Genomic DNA, 13,054 nt, shown 5'->3' with positions numbered 1-13,054 from the left:
TCGGGAAGATTGGTTGGAGAAATGGAACGTAGGGCGGGTTTGGCAATTTTGAGGACACATGCGGCAGATTTGGTGGTGGAACGGGTTGGGTGAAATGTTGTGCATAGAGGCAGGTGGAAGGCAGACCGCAAATCATACAGTGATGGGTGGATGTGTGCAGAGGTTCATGTGGTGCGGGACGTGTCGTGAGATTTGGGAAGGTTTGTTGGAGAATTGAAGGGGAAAAAAAGGAGAAAATAAAGGCATTAAAACAGATCAACCATGCTGGTTAGAGAGGGTCGAGTCATTAGTCAATGCAGAAGCATTTAGACACAGCATCATTCCCACCATTACAATATATCATATTCAGTTATAAAACATGAATACTCAGACATTGTGCCAATTCCATAAAATAGTCAACATCGGCTACACAAGAGGCAAAACAAAACTGTATGCATTGTTGCTAGCTGCTTCACAAGCTCCCGCCAATATCTGCTTAATACTAAGCATGACCTTCAGTTTGTCAGGTCTGTGAATTCTTTTTCACTCTTTTTCCAAACTCTTTTTCAACAAGTGGTACTACATTACCACATGCTTGTTGCTCAGTAAATCCATGATATACACCCTGCATTAGTAACACCATTTCGAAAACAAAAAGGAATTCCACCATGTTTAATATTTAAAGTTTATTAAAACTAACTTATCTCTCACTTATTAATAATCAACCCTTTACAATTATGTGCATTCACAATACACGTTATCTTCTGAAACTACTCATCAAAAGCAGCGCTTAGGGTATGTCGCCCAGAGCAAAATTAACTACATTGACAAATCAATATGAAATGCCTATTCCTAGTCTATGTGCTAGCCAATCAACAGGCAGAGGTGACTCGTGAAGGTCAGAATTAATATTGCGAGACAGGGGACATCAAGGAAATCAATCGTTTTTATGAGAAAATTAGTGAAAAATGCACCGGGATAAAGTTACATGGGCAAGGCGGAGGCAACTGATCAGAAAGGAGATTCTCAATGCAGTCTCTCGTGATGACAACTTCGCCTGACAGTGTAATTTGAACCCCCACCCAAGGGATGTACTATGGTTTGCTCCGATACTGGTGGTAACCTCGAAATGTTACTAACCTCAGCTGGTTTCCGGCCGTCGAGGTACCGGGCGTAGCCACCGCGGCCACCGGCTTGAAGCCCGCCGTAGCTGCGCATGCCTCCCGCCCCTCGCATGCCAGCGGCACCACGCCCACGACCCCTGGGGGAGAAGGACCCACGTGCGGCCAGGCCACCTCGTCCAGCGTTGCCGAACCTGGTGGGGGAGTGGGGGGGGAAGGGAGGGGTTGTGACAATCAATTAAACTGAGAGGCCGATGTCAGAGAGCCTCTGAGCAGGTGCAGGTATTTTCCGAGCAACAAATATGCGACCCACTCTGAAAAATGAATCACAAAGCCATTTTTGACAGTCATGTTGTTTCTGTTTGCAAGCTGGCATCCTGATGAACGTGGACACTTGGGTGTGGGGGGTGCAAAAACATCGATGGCTCCTCTAGATGCCACGGGGTAAGATTCTTCTAAAGGCCAGCAACTCCCAAAATTGGTTCAGCGACTTGCAACTCATTTTCACAGAGCGAGTCACATTATCTGTCAAGCAATGAATATATCTGCACACAGGTCGCCAACCAATATGCCATGTTCATGTACAGTATGACTGGTTCCAATCAAATTTCGGATGGGCGCAACATATTTTTTGAGTGATGCCAATTGGCAAGATTGAGACATCGCCCTGGGAATCCACAGCTTCAGACAAACACCTAGGCCCCAGCTCACTCACCCATTCATACCCCCAGTGTTGCTGTAGGGCTGGTAGTAGGGCGGGCTCTGCTGGACGGCCAACGGCTGCTCGTAGGCCGCACCCCCGTAGCCGTAGGCCCCGGGCTGGATGTATCCCCTGCCTGCCCCGGCCCGGGGGAACCGCGCCAGGGGGTTCTTCTCAGCCGGCTTGGCAAAGACCACCTCAACGGTGGAGCCGTCAATTTGTTCTCCTGGATAACCCAAAATGAGAGGGCGATGATCATTACAAAGTTGCAATAAACACCGTTCCGCGCAACGTTATAGTGGACGGTATGGGCTGTGCACCAGTTCCATCATTGGCTCCCGGCTGGACACGAATACAAACAACACTGATTTGCACCTGAGACTGAATATTCTTAAACCATACCATGTGCTTCGTTTGAAGGTTACACTTCCAACGAGCACTCGTGACCAGCAAGTCAGTACACTTCACTCCGGCTTGTCATGTACACTACATTCATCCTTCCTCCTTTGAGACTACAATTTGCCCAGGATATGGGGAAAAATCTCCTCAAGACCCTTTGGAACCTCTTCCAAGAACACTTGACGTTAATCTGCCTTTTCATTTGCTGATGATGAACATCTGTATTTTCTAAAAGAAAACATCCCAAACCCTACTCTATAATTTCATGCACTTTGGTACTGAATTCAAACTTGACATTTGAATGCATCGGCGGCATGAGTGGGAGGTCTTGGGTTGGGTCTTGACTACAACTGAAGCTGGATAAAGAAAAAAAATGGACTATGGATCCAGGGTTTTGTCCAGCATTTGGAAACTTTATAGTTTTCACAGTTTTGCCTTGACGTGAAAAATCAGGACATCCAAGTCGTTAAGATTTGCATGCTTTCACGGCCACAACAAAGGTGTCCAAAAAGGGCCAGACGGTGCCAAAACCCTATGGCTAAAACATGGTATAAGGTACCGGGGTACTCACCGTTCATGTCTTTCATCGCCTGACAGGCGTCCTCCCGGGTCTGGAAGTGAACAAAGGCGAAGTCTTTCATCCTCTTCACTCTCTCCACGGCGCCCTCCTTGACTTTTTTACCAAAGGCACTCTGGACGGTCTCTTCGCTGGTGTGGAGCATGAGATTCCTCACGTACAGGATTTTAACCTTTTCATCGAGAGGAAAAACGGGTATCTGTGGTAACTTACAGCTGTGACTTACAGAGTCAATTTGTGCTTTGATTTGGAAGACTAAAATACACCTGTTCTGTACCAAGATCAACCTCTTGAGATCGAAGGCATTGGCCTCTCTGGTAACAGGGGGGTAGGCAGGGGTGAAATGGGTAGAAAATGAAATAGCCAGGAAATAATCACCAGAGGGTTTGAGAGCCCCAGAGCAGCATCGGATCTACATTTGTGTTTGTCTAAAGGCACACCTTAAGTACTCATTTCCTGCGTTTTATATCAATTTTTCTATGGAGAAACACCATAATTGTAAACCTGGATTTTTGACAGATGTTTGAAAAATCCTGAAATCAGGAAAATCCTGTACTATGCAGGGGATGGAAGGTTTTCAACCTAAGATTGAAAACTGCCTGTCATCTCCCAGGAAAACCTTTCAGACTAACATCCCTTATCTCTGTCTGGGGCCAAATTCAATCAGTATTTTGAAATGAAATGTGAAAATTTCTTCACCAGTGTTTAAGATTTATGCAAAAAAATTGGGCTTGCAAATTGTGAACAAGCAAAAAAAAACCTGCCTGTCCAGTGGCATTTTGCCCCTGTCCACAGGACAGGTGGACAGGGGCCAGCAACGAAGATACAATACCAGGAGAAACAGGTTGCGACAAATTGCCTGTCCCATAGCCGGGGGTAATCAAATTTTCATTCGGGCAATTAAAATTCTGACTAGCAGTGCCAGTTCAGGCAAGTCCAGAAAAGTTTACCTGCTAATGTAAACCAATTACTTTATGTGCTAAATCTTAACTTTGAACATCAATTATGATTCCAATATGATAAAAAAAAAATAGTATTCAGTCGTGTTTCAGTCGCAAGTACCAACTTCACCCCTACATTGCCTCATGCATATGTATGATATTCCAATAGCTGCAGCTGCCATGCATTGATGTCAACACCACTTTCTCTCAGATAATCAGGGTCTCCGACCGACTCCAGTGGCCTGGGCTGAAGATACCCGTTACTCAAGAACAATTTTGAAACTACCGGGACCGGTACTGAGAACAAGGTGGAGTTTATCTTAAGCTTCTGGTTGCAATATCTGCGCTCGCCGCTCCCAGACCACATCATCATTATACTCTTCCATGGTTACAAGAAAATTAATTATGGTCTGAGGATGTGACTCAAAGTGCTCACCGAGCAAGTACACCGTCGCCAACATTATATTAATTATGATGCACTTTTCAAACAATGGGACCCGTTGGAGATAACCGACCACTCCTCCTGAGTCAACTCAGTTGCAAAAGTTAATTGAAAACAAAAAATCTGGTTGTGAGATGTACATGAGCAGGTGCCACCCCGAGCTGAAGTCCCCTCCCCTGACGAAAGAAAGACAGCTGGTTACAACTGGGTTCTTGCACACATTCTGCATGTACGCAAAGACCATACATTAAGGAATAAATTCTTTATGCATACTCAGCGTGCTTTGCATCAAACGCACCACTGATCTCCATTATAAACGCACGTCTACGCGGTACCCCAAAAAAACCACGCCCTCTTTTGTTCCGCTCGGAGCGGATACATTGTATCAGCCCCATCTAAGCCATAAGCAATTCAACCCTTGCATTTCTGATTCCTGGGTTATTCCATCAATGTGCATGTGGCTCAAGACACCTGTGCCTAGATCAAAGTTGTTGGCCAGGGGCAGGAAAATTCTTGACTTGGAAAGTTTCCTCTCGGATTTGAAGAGAGGGTCAATCCCTTTGAGAAGTATCAGTACCTGGACAAGGAATTGTGAGGAACATGAAAAATACATGTTCCTCGTGTGCCCGGCAGAAGGGCGTAAGCGCTTAGGCCTTTTGGCCGGGAAGCACAATCACTGCAAAAAAACTTTTTGCGGCAAAAGGACGAAAGTATGCAACTATTGTATTTTAATGAAATATGAAGATTTCTTGGCAAAAAGTAAAAAAATAAGTTGTTCAAAGGTTGCTTTTTATACAGCCCAGATTGATTTTGTATTAAATTATATCCGTTTTTACTAAAAAAAAAAAAGAGAGTGTGTATTTTATGCCCTTTTGCCGGGAACATTTTCCTGCTGTGATCATGCTTCCCGGCAAAAGGGCCTAAGTACACTTATACCCTTCTGCCGGGCACCCGACGATATGTAAGCATACAAACAGACTGGGACGAGTAGGCTCCTAGTGCCCGATCCTGATGCATTTTTGTATGCTGACTGTGTGCCATGAAGTATAAAATATATCCAGCACTTTGCCACTTTTCATGGTATGTGACTTCCTTATCAAAACTTTTAACCCACACCAGAAATCACGCTGAAACTCAAAGCTACATGTCTGATATATTACACTAAAAGGCAAAACACTTTTTAGTTGATATTTTGAAGAGCAGAACTGCTAGTCGGTGAACAATGTAACCGCAAGCAATGTTCAGTCCTTTTGTCCTGAACAAGAACAAAAGCCACAAGTCCAAAAAACCCATTCATGGAGGGTACAGTTGGGACTGCTTTCAATTTAACAAACAATAAGTGGCCACATAAAATCATCACCCTGCATAACTTGGCCCTGATAGCACATCCTGTCTGTGTGTTTTAGGAGCTGAAAGAGGAGGGTTTGCACAGTAAAGCAGTCTTGGAAGGCAGTAAACTTTTAACAGGCTATCACTTTACACGCTCAAGCACTACTTCAAATTGACACAGGTCCTGGGGAATACAAGGGGTGCTGTTTAATTATGGGGGGTTAATGCCACTGGATGGGAAAACAAAAATCTCCCACAGCTCACCCAGGCCAAGGTGAAGAGGCTCAGGTGTTTGTTTCGCTGACCACAGCCAAGGAAAACTGGTTCTGTAAACTGGGCACATTGTGTCTGTGTGCCCGAGGTTGGGGTAGGAGGTTATCTCAAGGTGAAGGTGCAATGGATGGCCCTTCAGCTGGGGTGAAAGGAACCGAAGACGCCAAGTCAGATCAAGATAATATGAGCTGTTCTTCGAATAAGAGCCCCGAGAGCACCAGGTCTCTTTTCAAGTTACCGGGAGCACTTTTTTTTCCATTTGAGAGAATAAAACTAAATGTCTGCCGTACAAATTTTCAAGGGGAAATGAATGTTTTATGTCATCTCTGCATCTGTGAAGTAAAACCAAAAGATTGCTTGCCTACTTGCTGCCAGGTATATCCAGGTGACAAATTGGGCAACTGTATCATTTTGGGCACGTGAGCAACAAATCTGGAACCCCCATTGCCTCCTGTGGCTTTATTCAGACACTAAGCCTAAATCCAACTGAATCCACAGACAGCAAGGTGCCAACCCTGCCTCAAGCCTGCTGATGATCACCTGACAAAATGTGTGACTTTAAGCAACTGGTCCAATGGCCAATCAAGACAGCAAAACCAGAATGTACCAATCTCCGACTTGAACATTTCCCCTGAAAAGTCACGCTACCAGACAACGAGGCCCTAACTCTAAGGTCAATAACCTTAAAAGGTGGACATGTGGCAAACTTTTAGTTGGTGTTACTATTTATTTTATTATCCAGCTTCCAAATGCAGAAGACAATTATACCAACTCCAAATCTGGGACCTCAAAATTTAATTGGCAGCTGAGAGACCCTGAGCCCTCATCACAGCACCAGGGAGACTTAAACGTGACCCGCACTGTGAAAACAAGTCAGGTGTCACCAGAGCCACTTTTCTGTTAAAAGACCTTTGAAAGAATCTTGCACAGTGTTTGATTAAGCAATAGGAATCCTGAACATTTTAGCATCTACGTAACGTCCATTTTTATTGCACCAAACTGAGTGACACATTTAAAGGAAGAGCTCAAATTCCGCAATCTAACACAAAGTAAAACTCGAAAGTAGCTCCGGAGATTTGTGACTCATCTTTACAGAGTCACAAATTACTACAGCCACCTCCACTGGTTCCCGTGTTATCACTGAGGATACTTCCCAATATCTGGGGTCCAGTTTGACTGGAAAAAAATCACAAAGCTCTTAGTGTGGCTCTATGATGACTCTATCATTAAATACACTGATAAGCAGATAAAGTGTTACCTGGCTGTAGCCTAGGGTAGTTTACACTGGCCCCAAAGCCACCCCAGGCTGATAGGGGGCCAGTGTGTGCCAAGACAGGCCAAACAGAATCCCTCCCCCAGATAAAAAGTGACCGGGGTATATGATAAGTGGGTGGGAAGGGCTGGAGGAGAGCACACAAAACCCCTCTGGTGTCATCTTTGGAAATGGATACAAACTTGTTGACTGTGCACTTCAGAATCTCTTTAAAAAGTTGCCAGGTAACAATTCGGGAAGAAAAAAAGGTATTCTTTCATCAAATTCACAGTTTTTCTTTTTTTGGGGGGGTCAAAGTTTAGGGGTTGGTAAGGTATCCATGAGCCGTTATTAAGAGGCATTTTAAAAAATGTCCATTTCTTCAAAGTGCATGTACTGTAACTTTAATTTTAAACAAAACTAAACAACTGAAACAAGGAACATAACGCAATGGACTGGAACATTTTAAAAATGAAAGTCTCAGTGAGTAGGCCTTTAAACAATATAAATATTTCTAGAAACAGATCTAACGACAATCCTTCCCGTGTACAGTATCTTTCCCTTTATCGCAATAGGCTCATGTTGGTCAAGACCACCTGTCTGGTTCCCAGCTTTTGTTACTAACCCATTAGAAAAAGCATTATTTTCAGAGGATCCGATACTTGCTTACAATTTTAAACAGACCATGACATAAAAACCTGGAAGTGAAGCTTTTGGTACTGATTTCTATGCATCGCGCACGTGTGACAAGTGTGCACATGTTCCGTACGGGTAGGAGATTTATTTTCCTCCTCTAATTTATCAAGAGATGTTTGCGAAGTACCGTTTTTACATGAAAGCTTGCCAGTTCTTCATTGGTAAGAGAAAATTTAACCCGTTTGAGGTGGCTGGTTACAAATACACTGGGACAGTTTACATTCAACTAAAAAAAAAAAATTGACAGTAACTTTTTTTAACAAAACACTCTCTGTATCATAATGCTTGTCTGAAAGCTCTGCATCACTATGTCTAAAATGCAAATTATTCAAATTGATATAAAAACTAAAAAGGTACGTATTTGGGGGTTGGGGGTTGGGGGAGAGGATAAGACTTGAAGCTTTGCGTGGTAAATATGGACTAACGAGAGGGCTTGCAGTTACACCATGTGGGCAGATCTCTTTTTGGAAGAGGTATGGTTCTGGTAAGTACAGCTGATTCTTTTAAATAAATGCATGCCCCCTTGGGGAGAGCAACCTTACATGTATTACATAGCAATACAGGGGGTCCGAATGTCCCAAGTCGTAAGCCTATTGACTAGACTTCTTCCTAAATGAGTGAGAGAATGTTTCAGCGTGGTAACCCCATAATGGAGCTGGTTTACAGACTTGTTACCCAAACAGACCCAGTGGTTATCCAGTTTCTGCCACCATCAATCAGTCAATCTGATATGTGCAATTAAGCTGTCAGCGCCTCCTTAAGGCTCCAAGGACCCAGGTCTAAGGGACCCAAATGTCCAGTGAAATATCCCCCTGAATAGCAACAGGGGCAGTTATGTCTCCCAGAGGACTGGTCCCCTCAGCAACTGTGGAGACCTGTGCTAAAGGCTGCACTTCTAAAATGTCTTTTGACAGTAAAATCATGGGCATGGGTTCTTGTCTGGACCAAAATGCACTGTGGGTGGGAGGACGGCCATGGGGAGACCAGTAATCATCCCGACCTGCCTGGGAAGAATCCCAGGATTGGTTTCTTTTTTTCTCAGAGTGTCCTGTGAATCAAAAGAATTGGCAACTCGACTGTAGTGCACGAAATGCCTGCCTTTGGCTTGAGTGCCTTTTGGGGCAACACTTTAATAAATGTGACTCACTCTGTGGAAATGGTCCTTATGTCGCCAGAGCCACTTTTTGAGTTTTCATTTGTACTGGAGAGAGCAAATTGAGTTTTGGTTTGGAGGTATCACTCAGTTTGGCATCCCGATGAAAGTGGATACTCCCTGGTGAAAAATGCTGTGGGTTCCTATTGATTTACACTGTGCAAAATTATTCTTATGGACTTTTTACTCCAAAGTGACTCTGGCTACTTAAGACTTATTTTCCCAGACTGGGTCACAAATGTGACTGATGTACATGAACAGTACAGGCCGCACTTTTCTCAGTTCTCTCAATATTTCATTTCACATTTACCAGTACACTGTGTCCTGTTCTACTGCCAAGACCGCTGATAATTCCAACATGTACGTGTACATGCATAACTGCATAATATGCTCCAGGCTGTGGAACTTGGCCTCACAAATTAAAGTTTAACCGACCCCCTATCTCCTCATTAACATAATCAATTGTTCCACGGACCGGCGAAGATTTGAATCTATAAACGGGGCGCATGAAAATGATAAAAATGTCAGCGAGGTCATCGGCACAGCAGAGACAATGCAAATGAGCTTGATCCCCTCCTCAGTAGCTTCCACAACTCACCGTTACGCTGCATATGTACCGACGGACCATTCGACACTGCCTTACATCTTAAAAGCACTTGGGTAACTGAGGGCTCCGCACAACTTCGGAACAGGCTTTTGACAAGAACTACCACACCTCTTGTCCAGCATGAGAGCTCAGTTTCTGCTATTTTTAAGGAAACACTGGTGATAACGATGGAGTTGATTAGTATGGAGGTAATAATTAATACAGGCCTTCAGGACTGGAATAAAACATGACAATCAGACAATGTTGGCCAGAACACGCCAATGGCAGTTTTAAAATTTTAAATTGTTGGACGTCAAGAAGCGAAATGCTGTGCTCGCAGTTAATTGAAAATAAGCAAAGGACAACGTGACGAGCACACTTTGCATGTACTGTACGTACAAGTATGCATGTGCTTGGTACCCGTTACATAGACCAATCAGTATATGTACTTCTTGTTCTGATGGTCGAATGACACAAACTGAAAAGGCAAAGTGCAGTTGTTTAAAATCAATAAGCTGCAGAAGCACAGACGAAAGATGTGAAGAATTTCTATTTCATTGACCCTAACCATGCTGAACCCAACAAGGTTATGCAGGATTTCAATGGTCCATAGGTGGCTGTTTTGGTTTGTACAAAAGCACATGTATGTTTGTAAATGATGCATCCATGTGTGGCCCGAATGGCTTTTGTTGGCAGCACATATTTCCAGTCATAAGGTGCCATGAGGCACAGTGTTTATTTCACAATCAGAAATTCATGTGTAGGTACCAGTCTAACCACCAGAATAAGACAGTTTTTACAATTTGCTAAATGCATGTCAGGCAAACTTGAACAAGCACCCCGAGAATGCCGAGCCCTGATTTCCAATCGCTGCTTGCTCTGCGCACAATGCCCTGGAAGTCAAATTTGTCACTCTTGGAAAGCCACACAACAGCAGGTTAATACACACAAAAACCACCGCCTTTATCCACCAGCACTACAAACAATTCCAACAAAAGACCACCCTGCTCAGAGGTAAGGCAGTACCACTGACTTTTCCCCACCTGACTGTCTGACGTGATGATAACCACAAGAAAGAGGTGCTGCTTCATTGTGGCCAACAAAGTTCTGGCAACAATAAAGGCTGTGAATGAACACTAACACGTGTAAGGGGATAAACGAGGCAAAAGGGATTTTAAAGGATCAATGAACTTTAAGTGTTTCTGCAAAACAGCAGCCTCCTGGATTAGGATTTTGGTATTTATCGGCAACAACCCCCCCTTCAGGGTTTCTTGTATTGTATGTAGGGGGTTTTCATTAGGGAGGGGGTATATGCAAGGAGTCAAGTGGCTGTCACGGTCCCTTGATGACAGACCAGGCTGGCCAAGGAAGTTGCCCAGAGACTCATAAAGGGGCTTGATGTCGGTAGTCTGCCTCTGATCAAATAAAAAAAAAAACTGCAACCTGGCTGATGGATGGTGAATTGAAGATGAAGTCACATCACACCTTGAGCCCATGCATGTACTGACTGAAACAACTAGTACATTTGGAATATGTGTGTTCTCGATTTTAAAACAAGAGATCAGACAGGATAAATTGTAACGAGTCATATGTTGCTGATAGTCATTTATTGTTTGGGATTTTATAAAATTTCCACTAATGAAGGATGCAACATTCTTATGAAAATACATGACAGACAGTTGGATCTTTTGTTACCTTCATTGGGTTTTTAGTTTTGACCAAAAGTGGATTTGCCAATAAAAAATATGTTTACATTCAGACTTAAGTGATGCTGATAACCCACAACGTAGACATTTCCTTACAACTTCAACTTTGTTTATTATTTTCAATTTCAAAGCAAAGCTGGCTTAAGTACCAAAACAAGGATTCCATTCTGTAACCACATTAAGTACATGTAAGCTGCATTAAGGCCGAGAATGTGTTCATTAATTAAATGAACATGTCCTCATGACAGTAAAAAAATTTTCTAATCCTTAACAATCTCCTACGGGCCCTCTATTTTTACAAACTCTTCTCACCAACTCTGACCTGTCACCTACTGGCAACATGTACGGTGAGCTACAAACTGGGCGTGCACGGGCCACTTGCGTGCAATATGGGTGTCTTCGAGACAATCGGATGGTTATGGGGCACGTATGTTTGTCAAACAACCCTAATATATCTGTCACTGTGGCAGCACGATGCTCTATCATATCAGAGTGCACAGGTTAATAAGTACACTGTTGCGGGTCCAAGGGTCTCGCGGTGGCCAAAAAAAGAGAAAGAATACAGATAGCAAACACGTAAAGTGCACGTGGCACGTACCGTGCCTGCAATTTTCTTTCTGAAATCATGATACATGAGTCATTTTGTGGTACTCTTTCATAACTGCACACCATTGTGTACTAGGACATAACATTCATAAAGCACAAATTTAAATCTTTCTACAGGCGTCTTGGAAACGAGAAAACAGTGTTGAGAGAGACAAACTAATATTATAAACATAATGTACTGATTTTTTCTTTTTTCTCTCAAACCTCCACAGGTCAACGATACAAAAAAAAGGTTTCAGTGCAACAACACAATGTATTTTGGGGGAAACCACGGGTGTGTAAGAAATTTTATAGTGGAGAGGATTGGAAAACTACTGCAAAGCTTCAGATTTCAGACCACTGCAATAAGCGAATGTCTCCTCATATCAAATTTAGATTTGCTGGAAATCACGCAGATGTGCCCGAGTTTTCATAAATTCTACCAAGTGATCGCTCAAGTCAAAAAATGGCAAAATATAGCAAACATTTCTGTGTGAATATAGAAGAACTTTCTGAATAATAATAACCCATCATCTGATGGGTTCCTTGACCTGTAAACCAAGCAGTATTTAATTTGTGACAAATATAATTTAGGTATCAGAGCAAGGAACCCAATTTTACAAAGCTACAGGGCAAATACGGCAAGGACTTCTGGGTAAATACATAGTAAGTGTATAATAACACACAATTGTCAGGTTCCTTGACCTTAAAACTAAGAAGTGTTCAATGTTATGACAAAATAATTTAGGTATCGCAGAAAGGAACCCAATTTTACAAGGCTACGGGGCTACCCATCACTTCTGTTGCAAAGTTTCTTCAGCGAAGAGACAATAAAACCGTCTCATTTGGTCAAAATGGTCATCTAGAAGAGTTTTGCAATGATCTCATTCTATCATCTCTTTCTTCCACTTCTGAGTTTCAAATATGATCCACTCTCCACTTGTTTTTGCTTTTTGATTAAGGTCTGTAACCACCGTCTGGATATTATCCACTACCAGCTTTAATGGAAGATAACAGGTACTTCTACTGTACATGCATGGTTATATCCATGATTTGCTTCCCACCAAAAGTATAGGTCTTTATTTTTTTATGTAAACGCCTGTCCACTCCTTACTATTTTGGGGGAAATAATAAACCTTGGATCCCATGTTTTGGTTTTCCACCGGTCTCAATACCCATGTGAGGAAAGAGATGTACTGCAAGTAGTAGGCCCTACGCACCAGTGTATGCCGAAGAAACGGCAGGGTGGGCTTTAGCAAAACCTGCCTGCACTGAAGAGAAGAGACACAGGCTTGGGTAATGGCTCACCATTTTT

General features: G+C 43.0%; 1 protein-coding gene across 4 annotated transcripts in view; it reads right to left on the bottom strand.

Moving 5' to 3' along the window:
- Positions 1 to 13,054, bottom strand: part of LOC110981152 (APOBEC1 complementation factor-like) — a 32,943-nt gene that overhangs the window by 14,991 nt on the left and 4,898 nt on the right. For all 4 annotated transcript variants that reach the window (XM_022238458.2, XM_022238457.2, XM_022238462.2 and 1 more), the window contains exons 2-4: positions 2,771 to 2,948; positions 1,816 to 2,026; positions 1,120 to 1,294 (exon numbers count right to left, since the gene is read on the bottom strand). In XM_022238458.2, coding sequence (XP_022094150.1) covers positions 1,120 to 1,294; positions 1,816 to 2,026; positions 2,771 to 2,948 — 564 coding nt within the window. The remainder of the gene's footprint in view (positions 1 to 1,119; positions 1,295 to 1,815; positions 2,027 to 2,770; positions 2,949 to 13,054) is intronic.

This window comes from Acanthaster planci, linkage group LG21, assembly GCF_054643075.1.
Source record: "Acanthaster planci isolate LZ-2023a linkage group LG21, COTS_SCS, whole genome shotgun sequence".
NCBI lineage: Eukaryota > Metazoa > Echinodermata > Asteroidea > Valvatida > Acanthasteridae > Acanthaster > Acanthaster planci.
The sequence above is the reverse complement of the archived record's forward strand: the minus strand, read 5'-3'. Positions and strand labels throughout refer to the sequence as shown.